The 21,581-nt window shown below is 42.1% G+C and overlaps 1 protein-coding gene across 1 annotated transcript in view; it reads right to left on the bottom strand.

Annotated features, from left to right (window-relative positions):
- LOC140914487 (inter-alpha-trypsin inhibitor heavy chain H3) overlaps nucleotides 1-21,581 on the bottom strand; it is a 51,607-nt gene that overhangs the window by 12,585 nt on the left and 17,441 nt on the right. Inside the window, exons 6-14 of the mRNA XM_073352405.2 lie at nucleotides 19,798-19,908; nucleotides 18,539-18,664; nucleotides 18,207-18,323; nucleotides 14,404-14,572; nucleotides 13,380-13,505; nucleotides 12,690-12,871; nucleotides 7,548-7,733; nucleotides 6,365-6,504; nucleotides 15-160 (exon numbers count right to left, since the gene is read on the bottom strand). Coding sequence (XP_073208506.2) covers nucleotides 15-160; nucleotides 6,365-6,504; nucleotides 7,548-7,733; nucleotides 12,690-12,871; nucleotides 13,380-13,505; nucleotides 14,404-14,572; nucleotides 18,207-18,323; nucleotides 18,539-18,664; nucleotides 19,798-19,908 — 1,303 coding nt within the window. The remainder of the gene's footprint in view (nucleotides 1-14; nucleotides 161-6,364; nucleotides 6,505-7,547; nucleotides 7,734-12,689; nucleotides 12,872-13,379; nucleotides 13,506-14,403; nucleotides 14,573-18,206; nucleotides 18,324-18,538; nucleotides 18,665-19,797; nucleotides 19,909-21,581) is intronic.

The raw sequence follows: 21,581 nt of genomic DNA, 5'->3' as shown, positions 1-21,581 counted from the left end.
GAAAAGGTCTCTACCTTCTACTGGTTTATCAGCAATTGTAGCTTTATCTTCTGGTTTTGTTACCACCATGGATGTGAGGGGAGTCACAAATTTATATTTTAGCGAGAGCTCCAGGGCTTGTGCTGCAAGATTCTTCCGTTTTTCTTCTTGAGCTGAAATGCTGAATGCAGGAAGAGAATCAGAACAGCAGCTTGCACCTTTTTAGAAACTTTCTACAAAGTCAAGACATTAAACACTGCATTATATTTTTCTGCATAATAGTGTAAGGGGTCTGTTGCCTCCTTACTACCATTCAGTGGGGGTGTTTTAATTGCTAGCTCCCAGTACTAAAAAGGGGGAAGGGTCGATGGGGAATCCGGACCCTGAGACTGACAGCCCCCAGGAACAATGGGGAGAGGCCAATGCTCCAGGTCAGCCTGAATGGGGCAGGCTAATCAGGGAGTCAGGAGGCCAGGGAGTTCTTGTCCTCCCTGTGAGCTGGAATTGCCGGGGGTCAGACAGAGTGGGGCCGAGCTAAGGAGAAAGCAGAGGCCTGAGCTGAGCTGGGGAGCAGAGCTGTGCCAGACCCAGAGGGACTAGAAAAGGAGCCCAGAGAGAGCAGACCCTGTCCTGGGAGCAGAGCTGCAGCCTCAAAGCCGGAGGCACAGCCCAGAGAGAGCAGACTTGCCCTGGGAGCAGAGCTGCAGCAACCAGAGCCAGAAGGGCCAGAAAAGCAGCCCACGAAGCAGGTCAGTGCTGGAAGCAGAGTCACAGAAGCAGCCTGCAGAGCAGACCTGTCCTGGGAGGAGAGCTGCAGCAACCAGAGGCAGAGGGGCCAAAGAAGCAGCCCAGGGAGCTGGAGGCAGAGTAGCAGCAGTGCTGAGACAGAGTGGTGGAGCTGGGGCTGGAGCAGTCCAGAGCTGGGTGCGGTGAGCAGCTTGGGAGAGTGAGGGGAACCCTGGGCAGCGGGCCCAGCACCGGGAGACACCTCAGCCATGAGGCTCTGCAGGCCAGGCTTGGATTGTAACCCCAACAGGGCAGGGGCAACACTGGGAAGAAGGGTCCTACCACTTAGAGCCTGAGAGCGTCTGGCCACCACCAGAGCAAGTGTCCAACCCACAGCATCCCTACAGCACAGCCAGAGCCTGAGAATGCGGCCTGGGACTTACAGGGAACAGACTGTGAATGGCCCTGACATCCCAGAGACACTGTTCTTGATGTTCCCTGCCACAGAGCGGGTTGATGTGTTTCCTTTAACCTTTCCCATTTTTCCTTATTTTTTTAAAAATTAATTGTTGATGAAATAACTTGCATTTGCTTTAAATTGTATGTAATGGTCTGTGGGTCAGAGAAGTGCCCAGTGCAGAGAAAGTACCCCGGAGTGGGGACACCCTAGCCCCTGTCCTAGGTGACCACAGCAGGGTTGGGGGTCGAGCCCCCCAGGAATCCTGGGCCCAGCCTTGTTGGGGTTACGAGGACTCTGCCAGACAGGAGAGTGGAAGGGGAGTCCTCAAGGGCAGGGAGGCCACTGGGTAAAGGAAGTGGGAGCAAGGACTCAGATCCTTTCGCTAGCCCACTTCACCGGGGTAGTGCACAAGCCAGGAAAGTTCCCCACAATAGCGGGACTATTCCCCCGCTTACAATAGCAACATTCTCTTCTGTAATCAGCCAAAAACCACTGAACTTAGATTCTGTGTTTTTCATTCATTGGTTATGTCTTATTGCTTTAAATATTATTGTTAGAAATATTATTTGGATCTTATGAAGTATTACAAAACTTTTTGTTCAGCAAGTCTCAGCACCCAATGCTCAAGTAAACAATTCTGTGTATTTGTATTTTAATAGTAGTTACCACTGTCTTTTAGTGGTGAAAAAGATCCCTGTCTGAATTTTCCAGTGCAGGGACCAAAGCAACCAGCACCTATTGAGTTTTCCAAGGTATTTTTTTTCCCCTTTTTGTTTAAACATCACATTTTGGATAGGATGCCTTTGGCTGATTGTATAGTGATAACTATCAATAGACAGTTTTGTTTGTAAACCTTTTAACTCAGAGATGGCCTTTGTGTTTTGGATATGTTGGCTCCTCAGTTTTGGCATCAGGGACAAAAAAAATCACCATGCTAGCCCTTCCCCAAAATACGCAGACTGCCTCTGCTTATAACTCCTAATATATGGCCACCTACATACAACCATCAACCACACTTATAGCATGTGTGTACAACTCTCAACCTTAGGCTCTAAAAACATTGGATGTTAAAAGGGCAGCACAAATAGATCAGGCAGGAATGGGGAAACCATGTATATTAAGGCAGATATGATTAAAACCAGTCAAATCTCTCTACAATGAGCAGATGTCACCTCTAATTTGGCAGAAGACCAGGTGTGTCTATTTTTCCTGAATTCACCAGAGGCTGTCGGTGTCCTATCAATATAACTTCAAGATTAAGTTACATTAAGTACTGTATAGGGATTCATACTTTAATAAGGCCATAAGGAACCATTGTGATCCAGTCTGATCTCCTGCTGAACACAGGCCATAGTACTTCCCTGCATTAATTCCTGTTTGAACTGGAGAATGTCTTTTAGAAAAAAATCCAATCTTGATTTTAAATTTGCAGCGATGGACAGTCCACCAATAGTCTTGATAAGTAGTCCTCATTGTTAAAAATTTTCACCTTATTTCTAGTTGGAATTTGTCTAGCTTCAACTTCCAGCCATAGGATCTTGTCATACCTTTGTCTGCTAGATTGAAGAGCCCTTTATTATCAAATTTCTGTTCCACGTGCAGGTACTTATAGACTGTAATCAAGTCATCCCTTAGCTGTCTCTGTGTGAAGCGAAATAGATTGAGCTCCTTGAGTCTATCACTCAAGGTATGTTTTCTAATCCTTTAAGTATTCTTGTGCTCTTTCTCTGAACCTTTCCCAATAAATCAACATCCTTCTTGAACTATGGACACCAGACCTGGACACAGTATTCCAGCAGTGGTTGTACCAATGCCACATCCACAGGTGAAATAACCTTCCTACTCCATTTATATATTCAAGGATTGCATTAGCAAGGCCACAGTGTTGCACTGGGAGCTCATGTTCTGCTGATTATCCACCATGATCTCCAAATCCTTTTCACAGCCACTGCTTTCCCCCATCCTGTAAGTATGGTCTACAGTTTTTGTTCCTTGATGTATGACCTTACATTTGGCTTTATTAAAACACATATTGTTTGCTTGTGCCCTGCTTATCAAGAGATCCAGACCTCTCTGTGTCACACCTCTCTGTATCAGGAGACTGCTCTTTTCATCGTTTACCACTCCCCCAATCTTTACATCATCTGGAAACTTTATCAGTGATGATTTTATGTTTTCTTCCAGGTCACTAATAAAAATGTTCAGTAGCGTAGGGCCAAGGACTCATCCCTGCAGGACCCCATTAGAAACACACCCACTTGATGATGGTTCCCCATTTACAATTCCATTTTGAGACCTATCAGCTAACTCGTTTTTAATCAATTTAATGTGGGCCTTGCTGATTTTGGATCATTCTAGTTTCTTAATCAAAATATTGTGTTGTAACAAACTTACAATCTTACAAAAAAATCAAGTTAATTTGACAAGATCTATTTTTCATAAAAATATGTTAACTGCATACATTTTATCACCCTCCTTTAATTCTTTATTAATTAAGCCCCATGTTCATCATTTTTTGCCCAGCATCAACATCAGGCTGACAGACCTTTAATTACTCCGGTTTGTCTTGTTTAAGTATTGGCACAGCGTGAGCTTTTCCCCAGTACTCTGGAACTTCACCAGTGTTCCAAGACATTGAAAAACAACATTAACAGTCCGGAGAGCTCCTCGGAAAGCTCTTTTAAAGCTCTCTGTTGCAAGCTGTCCTGACATGCTGATTTTAAAGTGTCTCGCTTTAGTAGCTGCTGTTTAATATCCTCTTGAGTTAGTGCTGGAATGGAAAGTGTTTCATCACTTGATATGCATACATCATCTGTGTTTTTCCACAGGTACAGAACAAATAATTATTGACCACTTCTGATTTTTCTGCATTTTTGACAATTTTCCAATAGCCAGCGTGACCTTCTTTCTTGATTGTGGGTTTGTGGCTTTTGAGACAGCTAGTAATCTAGTAAAATGTTCTAAAAGAGACCTCAATTATCATTCACATTTTTCTGTTTAAATTCTCTCTCAATTGATTTGGCTCATAATTGTTTTCAGCTTTGTGAAAATGGTCCCTTTAAAGCACCAAGTATGTATATTACTGGCTTAGATGTTATTCTATTTCACATAACAAATGTAATCAAGTCATGATCACTTTTATCTAATTTACCATGTATTTTGAGTTCTGTGATAAGTTCCTCTTTATTTGTCAAGATGAGATCTAATATAAAATTCCCCTGAGTTGAATGCAACACTTTGAGTTAGTATCAACTCATGTGAGCGCAGATTAAAGTTCGGGTCCAATGCCAACCCATCCATAGTCAAGTAATAATAATATTTTTATGTGTTGCAATGGAGAGGTTATAGCCTAAAAGTCCAGTAGAGGGCAGTACTACACACACATGCATGCACCAGAGAGTACTTTACAGACTATCAGTAGGTGATACTCTATAAAAATGAGTTTCCTATAAAAATTAGTATTTCTTTGCATTTTCTAGTGGGCTGTTGGTTGTATATGTCTAACAGCTTATTTAAAATAAAGTCTATTGGGTCTTTTTAATGCAGTTCTTAACCTGAATAGAAAGACTCACTCTGAATTAAATATGTATATATAGGTAAAAAGCACATGCAATTGATCTATTTACAACAGTTTTTTGGCAACAACATTTAAAAATACATGTAAAACAATACCACATGTTCCATTATCAGTCTATTTTATACATAGGTATCTAATGTTACTACACTGGTTCTTGTTTGATTAGTGCTATTCCATTCATTCTACACTCTCATTTTCTAAACCACAAAGTGATGTAAAGTAGAATATAGACCTGCATGTTTATCTTGCATTTGGCTTCTGTGGCATTGTTCACCTGAGTTAATAAGGTCCCCATGAGCCAGTAGTTTCCATTAAATACTGACTTTAGAGGGAAAGCATTCTAGGATAAAGAAAAATGATCAAGCCTGACCATCTATAACAAAAAAATATTTATTGTATTCAGGATTCCTAAAGCCATTGAGTGACAAAATAATTTATTTAAATTCTAACCTGAGTCTATTCTAAAAGTAATAAGTTGCTTGCCTTTAGAAGACTAATAAGCAAAGACATTGCTGCTATAATTGTAGCATATATAGTATATAATTCAGAATCTGAGTTAGGCATATGCAGTAATACATGGGGAGATCTAGAGCTGCTTTGAGTTTCTATCTAGATTTAGTCCCTCATTCTTAGAGTCAGTAGGGAATAGGAAATTGCAGAGGGGAAGGGATGAGCAGGGAAGGGTATGTGCTGAACACTATAGGATAAGGAATGGTATTAATGGAACTCAGGGGCTATCTTCCAACTCCCCAAAGATAGTGATGATTAAACAATGCATGTGTACAGGAAAGGGAGGTTCCAAAACAGGAGAACAATGGGGGCCTTCATGAAGGTGCATGTTGATGCCGGGCACCCTCCCCTAACTACTCAGACGCCAGATTACAAGGCCCAAGTTGCTCCATTCACTTATGCCCCCGATCTGTGTGGAGTTGTGCCAATCTTTAGCGCCACTTGACAGCTATGGGGGATGGAAATAAAGCATGGAAACTGAGAGGAGTGGGGTGGGGGCAAAAAAAAGGGGGGGGGGAAGGGAAGGGGAGATTCAGGACTCTCATGCCTGGCCTACTACCACTATGATTAAAAATGAATTATATGCACATAGGCAGAATTTGTCCCACATAAAGAGGAATAAAATGATCCAAGTCCATTTCCACTGGAACGCAGAGCAAATCAGTGATGGTCAAAGATGTGTGTGTGTGGGAGGGGAGCGGGGTGGTGGACAGGAGGGTTCCTTGTCATTTTATTTAGGAAGAATTTAAGTGCTGGTGAAAGGTGACAGATTGAAAGCCTGAAGTGTTCTATTTATCCACAGAAGTTATAGGATACAAGTGTCAGCACAAGTGTACGATTTCCTATGCTGTCCTTCAAATGTTCCAAAGCTCTGATTTGAATGGACCATTTCAAGAGAGGAGAGAATTGTTCAGTTTCCATGGCCCATTTAGTCCTTTGGCCCTTCTCCTGAGATTGACATGCTTTAGTGGATTTCATGATGTGGGTACATGTCTACTGGGAACTGAAGCAACTCGTATCACATCAACCAACAGTTATCTGATAGTAACAAGCTTTGATCACTACCAACACACAAAGCGATTTTAACTGTATACATTTTTATACTTAGTTACCGTTTTTCCAGTAATTGTTGGATGGTTAGATAGGCCCAAAGCCTCTCAATGTAATCACCAAATATGTATTCTTGGTCGTGGAGAGCTTTAGCCGTTTCTTCAATATTTACTTGTTCAGTAAATGTCACATCATTGTTTGCCTGTTAGAAATTGAGAATCTGCTGTTTACAAAAATGTAAGTGATCTCACCACTGCGTAAAGGTATTTCAATTAGGGATGCATTTTTTACATACAGAAACGCAGCAACTAACAAATGGTCTCTAATAACTTTCAATTAATTACACTGATGTGATATAGTCAGATAAAGAAATTAGTCTGTAATTGTGAAAAATAATACAAGAAATTTTGGTGGGGCTTTGGGTACCTCTACTTGGACACATGCCATGCTCTGACACTAACATACATATTCTGGGACACCTCTGTATTTTTATGAACCCCTGTTCAATTACAGTAGCAGCCAAGTGCACCTCAGTGTTACCACATTTGGTAATACAAGGGCAATGCAGCAATAATACACTTAATTTAGATCAAATATGAAACAATGGGGTTACTGAGATATTTAACTGGATACTCAGACTTCCTTCTCAATCAATGGCATGCAAGAGCATGAAGATTTAATCTCCTTTTCGCTAATTCATAGTAGCTCATTCATAGTGGGATGCTTTTGAGTTATCACGTCCCAAAAGTACTGAAACACTAAACTACCACTATGGGATGTTTGGTGAGAGCTAGAACTCATCTATCAGATCAAATAACATTGATTTATTTTTCAGTGAGGAAGTGGTGGCACTGGCAACCCACCACATGTAGAGAGACATAAATCAGTGTAACAGGAGCCATTTGATAGACTGTCTACCATTGTGCCAGCTGGTAAACATTTCAAAAGAAAAAAATGTCATTTACTTTCAAAGAGACTTAAACTTTTAGATAAGTTAGGTATTTTTGCAAGTTGACCCATTAACTGTATGTTGGATGTCAAACTTATTTTTTTAGTGGTGATTATGCAACCACTATCCATAAGTAGTACCACTGAAATATGCCACACACATTCCATTTATAGAGTGGGGATGTAGAGTCTTCTTATTTGTTTTTATGTTTTCTGCAAGATTTTTCTGGCATGACTCAAGCCTTGACATTTTATAAAACAGGCTTAAAATAAACACCCAGCAGAACCAATACTTACACCTTGAGCTTTCACATCAGCAGTAAAGCTGTTGAGGTCGTTGTCTATAATACGTCCAGCCACCACGATTTCAGAGCCATCATAATAATGATTGAAATTGTTCTGAGTTAATTCAGATGTTGCATTGATAGGGTAGTGGAGTTGCACTGCTCGAAGCATGGGATTGGCCACTTCATCATAAAAACTCTGTAAGGGGAAAAAAGGGATCAAATCCAAATAAATAAAAGTGTCTGTACTATCTGGTACTGCACAGGCATTCAAATTTTGCCTAACAAAGGGCTGCAAGAGTCTGAAAGCTATACCAAGAGCCAAGAGTCTGAAAGCTGTACCTAATTTCCCCTCTTTTATTCTGTGGAGGTATAGCCTGCAGAAAGAAATAGTCCCAGCATACAAATTTCCATTTTGAATTGATTGGCCAGGCTGCTTATATGAATTCAAAAACTGCATGTTGAAAATGTTACATTAGAAGGCAGTGTGTTCTAGTGGATAGAGAACCAGACCAGGAGTCCCAAAATCTGTGACCCTCTCTAATACATGTAGCTTCTGTACCTCAGTTTCCCTGTTTTGGATAATGAAGGCTTACCCCTTTGTGCACTTTGAGATCTATATATGAAGAGTAAAAAGAAAAGGAGTACTTGTGGCACCTTAGAGACTAACCAATTTATTTGAGCATGAGCTTTCGTGAGCTACAGCTCACTTCATCAGATGTTTACCGTGGAAACTGCAGCAGACTTTATATACACACAGAAATCATGAAACAATACCTCCTCCCACCCCACTGTCCTGCTGGTAATAGCTTATCTAAAGTGATCAACAGGTGGGCCATTTCCAGCACAAATCCAGGTTTTCTCACCCTCCACCCCCCCACACAAATTCACTCTCCTGCTGGTGCTAGCCCATCCAAAGTGACAACTCTTAACATAATCAAGTCGGGCTATTTCCTGCATAGATCAAGGTTTTCTCACATCCCCCCCGCCCCCATACACACACAAACTCACTCTCCTGCTGGTAATAGCTCATCTAAACTGACCATTCTCCAGGTTTAAATCCAAGTTAAACCAGAGCATCTGGGGGGGGGGGGGGTAGGAAAAAACAAGAGGAAACAGGCTACCTTGCATAATGACTTAGCCACTCCCAGTCTCTATTTAAGCCTAAATTAATAGTATCCAATTTGCAAATGAATTCCAATTCAGCAGTTTCTCGCTGGAGTCTGGATTTGAAGTTTTTTTGTTTTAAGATAGCGACCTTCATGTCTGTGATTGCGTGACCAGAGAGATTGAAGTGTTCTCCGACTGGTTTATGAATGTTATAATTCTTGACATCTGATTTGTGTCCATTTATTCTTTTACGTAGAGACTGTCCAGTTTGACCAATGTACATGGCAGAGGGGCATTGCTGGCACATGATGGCATAGATCACATTGGTGGATGTGCAGGTGAACGAGCCTCTGATAGTGTGGCTGATGTTATTAGGCCCTGTGATGGTGTCCCCTGAATAGATATGTGGGCACAATTGGCAACGGGCTTTGTTGCAAGGATAAGTTCCTGGGTTAGTGGTTCTGTTGTGTGGTATGTGGTTGTTGGTGAGTATTTGCTTCAGGTTGCGGGGCTGTCTGTAGGCAAGGACTGGCCTGTCTCCCAAGACTTGTGAGAGTGTTGGGTCATCCTTTAGGATAGGTTGTAGATCCTTAATAATGCGTTGGAGGGGTTTTAGTTGGGGGCTGAAGGTGACGGCTAGTGGCGTTCTGTTATTTTCTTTGTTAGGCCTGTCCTGTAGTAGGTAACTTCTGGGAACTCTTCTGGCTCTATCAATCTGTTTCTTTACTTCTGCAGGTGGGTATTGTAGTTGTAAGAAAGCTTGACAGAGATCTTGTAGGTGTTTGTCTCTGTCTGAGGGGTTGGAGCAAATGCGGTTGTATCGCAGAGCTTGGCTGTAGACGATGGATCGTGTGGTGTGGTCAGGGTGAAAGCTGGAGGCATGCAGGTAGGAATAGCGGTCAGTAGGTTTACGGTATAGGGTGGTGTTTATGTGGCCATTGTTTATTAGCACTGTAGTGTCCAGGAAGTGGATCTCTTGTGTGGACTGGACCAGGCTGAGGTTGGTGGTGGGATGTCAAGAATTATAACATTCATAAACCAGTCGGAGAACACTTCAATCTCTCTGGTCACGCAATCACAGACATGAAGGTCGCTATCTTAAAACAAAAAAACTTCAAATCCAGACTCCAGCGAGAAACTGCTGAATTGGAATTCATTTGCAAATTGGATACTATTAATTTAGGCTTAAATAGAGACTGGGAGTGGCTAAGTCATTATGCAAGGTAGCCTGTTTCCTCTTGTTTTTTCCTACCCCCCCCCCCCCAGATGCTCTGGTTTAACTTGGATTTAAACCTGGAGAATGGTCAGTTTAGATGAGCTATTACCAGCAGGAGAGTGAGTTTGTGTGTGTATGGGGGCGGGGGGGATGTGAGAAAACCTTGATCTATGCAGGAAATAGCCCGACTTGATTATGTTAAGAGTTGTCACTTTGGATGGGCTAGCACCAGCAGGAGAGTGAATTTGTGTGGGGGGGTGGAGGGTGAGAAAACCTGGATTTGTGCTGGAAATGGCCCACCTGTTGATCACTTTAGATAAGCTATTACCAGCAGGACAGTGGGGTGGGAGGAGGTATTGTTTCATGATTTCTGTGTGTATATAAAGTCTGCTGCAGTTTCCACGGTAAACATCTGATGAAGTGAGCTGTAGCTCACGAAAGCTCATGCTCAAATAAATTGGTTAGTCTCTAAGGTGCCACAAGTACTCCTTTTCTTTTTGCGAATACAGACTAACACGGCTGTTCCTCTGAAACCTGTCATATATGAAGAGTGTTTTATTGGTCTTTTTTACTACTTTCCACAGCCACATCTCTCTATCAAAGATGAGCACTATAGTATACAGGTTTCAGCGTAGCAGCCGTGTTAGTCTGTATTCGCAAAAAGAAAAGGATGATGTGTGGCACCTTAGAGATTGGTTAGTCTCTAAGGTGCCACAAGTACTCCTTTTCTTTTTTCACTATAGTGTAGTGTGCATATCTGATGTGAGCAACAATCTGGCTACCTCTTTACTACCAGACTATTAACCCCCTCCCCACCCCGCCCAATTAACAAGTGTAAATCTTTAGTTTAGTTTAGTAAATCCAGTTTAAACCCCCTTTAATTAAGTAAATGGAGACTGAGTTCCTAAAATTGAACTTCTGAAAAATAAAATTGGATGTGGTGCATAAATTAATTTATCAATCCTTCAATGATAGTGTACATAACGAGTAAGGCTATATTTTAGTCACAGGTATTTTTAGTAAAAGTCATGGACAGGTCACGGGCAATAAACAAAAATTCATGGTCCATGACCTGTCCATGACTTTTACTATATACCCCTAACTAAAACTTGGGCTGGGGGGCGGTCCGGAGGCACCGCGGGTGCTGGGGGAGGGGTGGCCCAGAACCCCTGCAGGTGCTGGTTGGGAAGTGTGTGGTGAAGCCTGGCGTGAGACCCCGGCTAGTTTCGGGGCGGGGGAGCAGGCAGTGGCACGCAGCCTGAGACCCCCGCTGGTGCTGTGGGAGGGTTGGTGAGGCTGGCAGGCTCCCTACCCGACTCTGACCAGCATGTCTCTGCAGCTCCTAGGAGCTCTGCGCACGGCTCCCGCCACAAGTGCCAGCTCCACAGCTCCCATTGGCTGGGAACCGCAGCCAATGGGAGCTGTGGGGGTGGTGCCTGTGAGTGCGGAGTCCCCTCCACATAAGAGCTGCGGGGACCTGCCTGTGGGAGCTGGGGAGCCGCCCCCCCCCGAGGTAAGTGCCGCCCCACACCCTAATCCCCTGCCTTAGCCCTGAGCCCCCTCCCACACACCCAAACTGTTACCAATAATGAGTGGTAACAAATGCATACAGCGTGCCTGACTTATTTATTTATTGGCACCAAATCTCAGTCTCTTCAAACCTGTACAGCCACTTTGAACGTTGGCTAAAGGACTGAAGTCACATTCGGTGGCAGAAAGATGATTATTTCAACTGCAGAAAAATGGTTCATATCACCAGGCGTTCATAAGATCAACCTAAAACTGGAGTTCAACTGTAAATTCTTTATATGGGTAACACACATAGATCAAGTAGGAGGTGTGATTGCTTCATAGTTAGGGGGTTATTATACTGACAATTGCTAAGTGCATTAATCTCTCTCACTGAATTTAATGAGAGTTGATCAGTACTTTCATGTTATTCTCAGCACTTTATAGTATTGGCTATAATGTTCTCTATCACGCTCAGGATACTGAACCAAGAAGATAATACAATGTTGCGTTATAAAAAAAAATGATCTGTCCATGGGATTAGGGAGACAAGGCGGGTGGGGAAATACCTTTTATAGGACAAACATCTGTTGGAGAGAAAGACAAGCTTTGGATTAATGTCTCATTCTTTTACAGTGAACATGACTTTGGATGGTGAACATTTAACAAAGGGAACTCCCCTTTCTCTTCTGCCTTCATCCACATGTATTACATACTTTTTATTTTAATAAGGGGAATAAGACTCCACCAGGTCCCCTTCAATTCACACTCTGAGTTGACAGACCTATGCTTCAAAAATTGTCAGAAGTCTTCCTAGACACTAAAAGGAAGTAGCAGAAGGTATTTGGCTAGGAAAATACAACTGCACAGCTCAATGCAAAATCACTGTGGCCAGCCAGTGAGAGTTTAAAACTAGTGGTGAAAACCCATATCTATAATCCTCCACCCATAAGACACAAACTTCTCCTCATGATGCACAGCTGAGCTGTGTTTTTAATGGCCGAGCACCCTGAAGAGACTCGGTGGGTAATAAACCAGGCCTGGTGATGGGTGCTGTTTAACATCCTAAACAAAATGGAATTCAACACCACTTCTGAATAACCAGAAAAAATATTTTGTCTTATTTCTTATGCTCAAGTTTTAAAACTCATTCTTAGAAGTTTCCCCACTATATACTATGTTTGATACCATTAACAAAGCATGTCTTTGTTTACTAATATCACTTGTTAGCTATGCTGGAAAAAGTACATCATCAAAGTACATTAGGTAATTCTAATATCTGTAAGAGTTGGTGGCTAGGGTGATTATGTTTCTTCCTACCTGTAGCTGCAAGGCTGAATCAGAATCCTCATAGATACGGCGAGTCAATCCATTGTTCTCCAGTGCCATCTTCTCTAAAAAATTATAATCCATATCATAGCCAAAGGCAAGGTTATATAAGGAATATCTTCCTTGAATGGCATTTTTCACATTCTCTTGAATTTTTCCTTGGTTCAATTCTCCTGCATTAAAGCACAGAAAGCGATTAAATTTTACGGAGAAGAGTCTTTCCCTTTAAAGAGCATATTTAGAAAAATACTATTATGTGGTTAAAATACATGCACAACAAAATTAGCATAGAGAAAGTACAAGCCTAGAGAGGAGAGATATTACAGGTAAGTCCCAACTGCAGTTGCTATGGGTCTGGCTTTATTTTTTGATTGGTTCATTTTTTTCTGATTTTAACTTGGAAACCAGTTAAAGTTCCTAATTAAAATAAAGACAATTAAAAATGAGAGATACCATAATGTTTTAAACCTTCCAGAAATAGTCTCAAGGTTCAACCAAATAGACAAACTTCAGCAGAATAGGAGTGAATAGCTGCCCTAAATAATTTTTATGGTCACTGTATGGGTTCTTTGCTTTCTGGACACTCCTTAGGAGTGGCACCTGACTGATCACAGGGATGCAGTTACAGATGCTCCAACCAATGGTGGGATGCCCACAAGCAGCATAACTACGAACACTCACCACTAGTGGGATTCCCATCAGTCAGCATTATAACTGTAGAGGAGCTTCTCTCAGGCAAAACCTTCTCTTTGTGAGCTTCATTCATCATTTCAACTGTTCTTATTAAAGCATCATTTATATTTGTCGCTGCAAAAGACATGACCACAGAAAACAGAAGAGTAAGTACAAGTGTATACAGTGTTCCACTATGCGTCAGTCCAGAATGTTTCAAGCCTACCAACAGCCTACAGGCCTCTCTAGGAGTGAAGGATACGGTTGACCGCTTCTATTCACAGCCATGTGACAGTAGCACAGACAGAAAAATTATGCAAAGTGGTTTTATATTAGCACGGGGTGCTATGGCCCTCAGCAACTTCAGATCAAACGAGGGAGCAATCAGGTTACTCCTGCAATTGCTTTCTTCATGTTTACTGCACATGTCTTTGAAAGGTAAGCTTCTAAAAGGAAACCAATATGTGCAGTAGCATTGAGGTTTATCATACGACTGTGCTAATGGTTGTAGCCATTTCAGTTTGGCTCATTGTATAATTTTAATCATGCTAAATACTTAGCTTTTTACAAACCCCTTAGAACATTTGAACAATGCTGTAGATCCCTCTTTGTTCCATCCTGTTGGCTGGGATCCCTTCTGCCACCATTACATGCTGCAGTCATTCACCTAACACCAGCTCAGCCGAATCCTCCTACTCCCTTCTGCTCATGACTCACTCACAAGCCGTCTGTGGCTCCAGACCCTATTCCCATGCCCAATCTTTGGCCAGATTCTTTCTTGCCACCTTCCTCAGACCCAGAGATCCCTTCCTATTCTCTTCTGCTGGAGTCAATTGTCCACCAGCAAATACATCTTCCATTTCCTTTTATTCATATTCATTGTTTGCCAAAGAGTGACACCAGTTTTTCGTTATGTGAAAATATGGTTTCATCATGCCCCTATTTGAGATCCTTGGAGGAAAGATGTAAGTGCAAAGTATTTATTATGAAATTTTTTTTAGAGAAAGATATGTTAAAATTTAGTGATATTTACATCCTGTGGCTTTTATGGATTGAACAAACTTCTGTGCTTCCTTCAAATTCTCTAAGGTAGCCTTGACTAAGTATTCCTTCCAGGGTATTATCCTGTTATTAAACAAGATAAAGTTGAAGTGGTCATTCTCTTTGACATCATCCAATATTTTGAGCAGTGCTTCCTTTGTCTAGAACAAATAATAATCACTGTTAAAAGAAACAAATGAGAACATGAAATCTGAAGCGTGTTCATATTTTATTATTGAGACAGCTCGTAACAACCCCTATACTTAAATTACCTGATGCTTTCCATAATAAGATATTCTTGCCATCTTTTTTTGAGATGCTCTACTGCCTCCATTGTTTGCCACAGAACTTTGCAATTTGGCAGGGAAACAGTGTTCAGGCTAGAGAGATGCCTTTCACTGGTCTCATGACATTCCATTTAGGTATCTTAAGGCATGTCTTCACTACAGAGTTAACCCGGGCTCTTACCTCGGTATTACCCCATATTCCCCCGACACCTTCCCATCCATATACAAAGGCCTCTCACCCAAGTTTCATGGTGCTTTAAACCTGGGCTAGCTGGCCTGGCTGGGGTATAGGTTAGAGACTGGATGCTGCTTTCACTCATCCTCACTTTGCAGTGAGGATGCAGGCTAAACCACTTGAGTGCTAATAGTCCTCCAATACCTTCCCACAATTCCCTCCATGTGCTCAGAAGGACAGACAAGTTTTTGCACAATTCACTGGCAAAGAATCATAGAGCGGCTCAGCTTCCTGCAGCACAAAGAATGATGGGGTATATCTCCAGCAGTCCTAGCGACAGACAAGGGGTAGTGCAGTACCAGTGAGGACCCAGTAGCTCAGGTACGGTTTTGCAGCCCGTGGCTGCTGAGACATGGATTAGGTTAACCCAGATGCTACTCATGTGGGCTAAGCTAGCTCTGCAGTGAAGATGTACCCTTAATTATAAACTGTTGAAAATAGTCCATTTCCCTTCTCTCAGTTGCAATCCTCATGAAAATTTTGGCAGCCTGCCAAAATAATATCTGACCATTATAAAAAGGTGGGCCCATGGTTCCCACACTGTACAAGAAACTCTGCGAACTGCCAGAGCAGCTGTAGAAGAGGTGGTGGTGGGGGGAGAAGGCAGGGGGATGGGGGGGAAGAGCTTGACCAGGTTCCTCTTCTCCCAACCATATTCTCTCCAGACCCAGCAAATGGCCCTAGCAGTCCATCCATCGACTCTTTGAGCACCATATGGGGCAGGAGTTCCCCAAACTACAGGGGGTTGGGGAAGAAAAGAAAGGACTGAGGTGGTCTCCCCACCTCAGCCACCCATCCAGATCCAGAACATGGTCCCAGCAGCCTATTCCCTGCTTATGGGATCACAGCATTCTGCGGCTGCCAGCTAAAACAGTTAGTCTCCTAGTTCAAGTGGTATAAATTTGTGCTGAAATGCCGGAGATTCAGTGTTCAAACCCTGATGATTATGCATAGGGGGACATCACAGATTAACTTAATCAGATTTGTTTTTACTGTTTTTCTTTACAAAACCTAGAAAATTACATTTAAAAATCTGTGCTAGTTAGGTTGCAAAGTCCAACGTTCTGAAGCTAGGAAATGCTAAATTTACCGTGGTTTGTGCAGCCTTAATTCTGCCCCATTGTGCATATGCATTATGATCTAGTCTTTAATGACATGATCACAGACTGCTTTTCCATCTGACCCCTTATTAATTCAGTGCACAGAATGAACACACGAGAGGGTAAGAGTAGGAATTATGTTGCACAGGGACCATAAACTAGCATTTCCCATCATATACTTGATTTTGCAAACTAAATAATGTTTTTGTAATATAATTTTTGTATGTAATAATATTTATAAAAATTGCCACAGAAGAGACATATACATACCCACATACACAGCACAGAAACTGGTCTACCTGTTAGAAGCAAACATCACTGTGTAACAGTTAGAGCTGGATGAGAAATAGTTTTCCCATCCTGAGAACATTTTTGAGATTTAGAAAAATTTTCCTGTTCCAAATTGTGACAGAAAGTCAAAATCTCAAATGTTCACAAACCAATAAGCTGAGAATAAAAACCTTTGGTTTCGGCCAGTCAAAATGTTTAATATCTATAATGTCAAAATGTTCTAACTTAAAAAGGCCAATCAAAAACATTTTAATTATTTATTTTTACTATAAATTAACTGAAATTTTAAACCAAAAAAGAAGCCTCACATTTCAAAAACAGGAAGTTTTGACAATTTCAAAACATTTCCAAGTTTTTTTCAGAATAGGGAATTTGTTGAGACCAACCTTTTCCTGTGGAAAGTTGGAGGTTACATGAATAAGCAGTTTACAATGAAAAACATTTTGCTGAAAAATTCCCAACCAGTTCTAGCAATAGCCTGGTATTACAATGTATGTATTTATTTCAGTTTTTACACATGTGCTAGGAGTGTTCATTCCCAGCTCTGAATGCCTCTTGCAATAATGACAAACACATCCAACCATGACACTGAACTGCTCAACTCCAGTGCCTGCAACAATAATTCATTCCCAACATGAGTCCAGTATATTACAACTCCCAGATGATCAAACACCCTATCTTATGTTCTTTCTAGCTCCTTCCCAAATGCTTCAGCAAAATAAGGCAAACCTTACACTATATCCAGAATGTTAGCATGGGCCTAAAGAGGAATTCAGACACAAAGATATAAAATGGCTAAAACTGGAAAAGAATATCCATGCAGTTCAGGCTTGCAGAGCATAGACATGAATGCAGTCAGCATGCCTGTACCACAGCCCAATTCGGTTTGTTGCTAAAGTTCTGATCCCAGACCTCAGTTATGAAATGGCTGAGGGCTGGAAAGCATTAATTACGGAGTTAATCCTAGATTGGAAGAGCATTCTGGGTAAAGATATAAGGAGCACATAAAATGCCTCTTTTCATTTCAGAATTCTTCTGTCAACGCAAGTGATTTTTAAAACTGGAGTAGAATTTACACAATCCATCTGAGCAACCTCAGCTAGTGTTTTGTCGTGTTAGGATTTATTACCATGATACAGTTGCTTAGCCAACTGGAGGTGAAGCAGAGTATAATAGAACAACCTAAGGCAACAGTTGCGTGCTGGACGCTAAAAGAGCTTTATGGCATTTTGAGTGATAGTAAAGTACTATCTAGGGTGGTTTATGAATGAGGTTGGGAAATGTGCCTGTAAGGGCTGGGGGGGAAGATACCAGTGAAAGGAAGACACTCAGGTCTAAGAATAGTAAACTATGCTTTATTGAAGGAAGAACTTATGCTCCAATCTGCGCGGGGAGCCCCTAGGATATGCGGAGGGGCTGCAGGGGACAGCTGACTAGGCAGGACTCCACCATGGGGGAGTCCTCTCTGGCGCTATATTCTCTGCTCTTATCTTGGGGTTACATGGGGTCAACAGCCAGTTACATTCTTACATGTAGGGTTTATGCTTATTGCATAAACTGACTGGTTTACAGGCAAAAATATGCAGAGCTGTGCTACAGTATCTTTTGGCAGGGTCTGTCAGACAAAGTTCATTGAAACTGCCTGCATCCTCTGCTTACATCCAGTCACGTACTCAGTCCACCACTTAGCTCCTCGCCAATCTTCCGCAACCTTGCCCCTACAGGAAAGAACATCTGCAACCAGTCCTCGCAGATAACTCTTAAGTAATAAAAATAAACTCTGCAACTTTGTTTGAAATTGATTAATCCTGCTTATTTTATTTAAAGAAATGTGCTGTGCCAAGGAGCATCCTTTTTTATGCTCAAGTTTCTAGTAAGTTACCTGTTCCATTTTTTGACCCAACATTGAGTGACTAATGTCTATTACAAAAATCACATTCTTGGGCACCCTGGGGAGATTCGCAGGTGCAAAAAAATGCACAAAGTATCCACTGATAATCTGAAAAACAAAGAACATGATGCACATGAGAACATGCAGGCTGTGTATATCACCTGCTCAAAATGTAGGAGCTGACCCGAAAAGACTTAAACATGTAATTAACATTACACATGTGAACTCAATGGGACTCTCATGTGTGAAAAGTTAGTGTGTGAAAATCTTTGCAGGATTAGGCTTTAACACCCTTCCCTTCCCCAAATCACCATTGAATTGACCTGTAAATTGCCTGGAGAGTCTCTTTTCACATCATATTTTATAGTAAAATCTCCATCCAAGAAAGATGTCGAGCAGTTCTCACAGGTTCGCTGTTGATCAATAGTTGGCTTGAAAGACACATGGCCCTGAAAAGCAGTAGGTTAGAATTCAAAATTTTATAAAATTACAGGGAAAAAAAAGTTAAATATATTTTTCTACCACATAATTTCCTAAAATATATCCAACTACCGTATCCAGTAAGATATGTAAATACTGAATATTTGTCATAATCATCATATATACTTGCCTTCTTCTTTGTAATTTATTCAATGCAGACGCAGCATGACTCATCACTTTAAGACTTAGACATGACTGCAATTTATTATTGCAATACAATACTCTAGGCTTGTAATGTACAGATAAGTTTTCACGGGCTACCAATAATAAAAGCAAAAGAGCCACCTCTCCAAAACAGTAATCCACCAAAAGATATGCCACATATCCCATCCTCCTACCTAGACATCCTGTGTTTGGATCACTGTATCATGCTCGTCTCCACTACAAGGCAACAACTTCAAATGTATCTTGGGAAAAACACAATTTTGAGGTATTGTGATGTATAAAAATTAGGTTGCATCCCCCTAAATAATTTGTGAAATCCTCTTCTAGTCCTCCCTGTCTTCCATGTTTCAGAAGCCACTAGAACCTTCCGGCAGCAGCAATGTATATATGTCGCGAGGCCTGGAGTGTTATATGCACTTAATAGACATGGTTATTTGGACCCCACCATGCCTCTGTGCTTCCTTCAGGTTATGTATGTTGTGTAAAGAGCAAAGGACACAACAAATGTATAGTTTGATTTTTCTTGCATACATAGTCAAGGCTAGTCTCATGCTTTGTATGGCCTCAGACAAGACTGGCAACTTTCTGGAGTGTGTGTGTGTCCATATTTGTGTGTAAGTAAATCAGGCTATCAATTGCTTCCTCTCAATTCCTTGCTCGAGGGAGGAGGTCAGGCTGACCTAAAAGATGCAGACCTGTGCAGGGCCCTAAGCAGTCATTGGATTGCTTGTTTTGCTTCTGGCCAGACTGGTACAGATGCAAAAAGCAAAAGTACTTTGAGAGCAAATGAATCCAGAGGAGAAGCCAGTGACAACTCATCAGTTAGGTTCTGCATTTCTAGGGAAGGCATCGGAGTTTATTATTCTCATGAAAAAAGTGCAGCGTCTCAATCAGGTTAACACCATGTATTCTTCATTAAGGTTAGTAATAGTTATACCTTTTTTCCAGAGAAAGATTTTTCAATGGTCTGAGTCAAGTCATTGTTGATAAATGATCCAAGTGCTTCTAGCTCACTGATACCTTGTGGCTCAAAGATGTTTGCCTCAATCTGAAATAGTTTGTGAAAACAATTAGTAGGCCAGACATTGGAGGGTGGAGTCACAGAGCAGGTGGTGTGTAAAGGATGTTCAGCACGAGAAACTCTGTGGTCAGACCAGGGGAGTTTGTAAGGGGGCAAAGTCAGGATGATGATGGAGCCCGTGAGCAGAGCTTTCAGGAGCTGAGTGGGCTGTCTGGGCACTGCAGCTGCTTATGCCAGTCCCAATAACTGCCTTTGAGGCAGCTATTTAGTGCAGCGGTCCCCAAACTGTGGGGTGTGCCCCACTAGAGGGGCATGGCAGGGCCCAGGCCAGCCCCCACACAGGGGTAGGAAGGGAGTGCCACCTGACTGGGATTCCTGGCCCCTGCTCCTGGCCCTTGGCTTGGGGGCATGGCCACATTCCATTCCTGGGAAGGGGGGTGTGTGAGAGGAAAAGTTTTGGCACCGCTGATTTAGTGCTTATGCAGCTGCCAAACCGCAACTCCTCCTCAAAGCAGCGTCTACACCTCTGTGCCCAACTACCATATATATGTACATGTTGCGGTTCAGTGATGAGACAGAACACAGCTTTTTGCAAGCAAGCAGGCTGGTCAGCGGAGATGGGCTGTTCTGCCCCCCCTGCCTTCCACCTTCTCCTTTTATTATATTTCTCCCCCTAAGCATTACACACTGCTACACAAAGGAATGTATGACGTTGATTCATATGCTTAGTTACCATCCTCTATCTACTACAATCCTGGTTTTCAGGCCTTGAGCCCAGGCTAAAAAAACCTCCCACAGTTGCTGTCCAAACAATCAAGTTCTCAGGGTTCATATTTAGCCCTTGTCCTTGGATAGAGCAATGTGTGCATTGCTCCTAGGAGACAGTCAGGGTGTGCCCCGCCTGCTTCCAGGTGGAATAGCTAGACATTAACCCTTCATGTACAGATGATATATAGATATGTGTCAGCGAGAGCAGTGGAGAGAGGGCATCTGGGGAAAGCCTCTTCCACTCTACCGTTCTAAAAGACGACTTGAGGAGGGCTGGGTCCCTTCTCAGTTAACTGATGGTCAGGGATATTTTTTGGGTTGCATGGCCCACACAGAAAACTCTTGGCTAACAGGCCAAGAATAAGAAGGGACAGCATCTTTCCCACCCCAACTTCACCAGCAACTGGACCAGGACAGAAATACAACCCATAGCTGATTCAATGCAGCTTCAATCCACTGACAAAAGCAGACTCCAACGAGAGACTGCTGAATTGGAATTAATTTGCAAACTGGATACAATTAACTTAGGCTTGAATAGAGACTGGGAGTGGATGGGTCATTACATAAAGTAAAACGATTTCCCCATGTTTATTCCCCCCGCCCCCCGTTCCTCAGACGTTCTTGTCAACTGCTGGAAATGGCCCACCTTGATTATCACTACAAAAGGTCCCCCCACTCTCCTGGTGGTAATAGCTCACCTTAGGTGATCACTGTCCTTACAGTGTGTATGGTAACACCCGTTGTTTCATGTTCTCTATGTATATAAATCTCCCCACTGTATTTTCCACGGCATACATCCAATGAAGTGAGCTGTAGCTCACGAAAACTTATGTTCAAATAAATTTAACTTAAGAAAAGGAGTACTTGTGGCACGTTAGAGACTAATAAATTGGTTTGTCTCTAAGGTGCCACAAGTCCTCCTTTTCTTTTTG

This window comes from Lepidochelys kempii, chromosome 7 (genome assembly GCF_965140285.1).
Source record: "Lepidochelys kempii isolate rLepKem1 chromosome 7, rLepKem1.hap1, whole genome shotgun sequence".
Classification (NCBI taxonomy): Eukaryota; Metazoa; Chordata; order Testudines; family Cheloniidae; genus Lepidochelys; species Lepidochelys kempii.
This window is presented reverse-complemented; position numbering and strand designations above follow the sequence as displayed.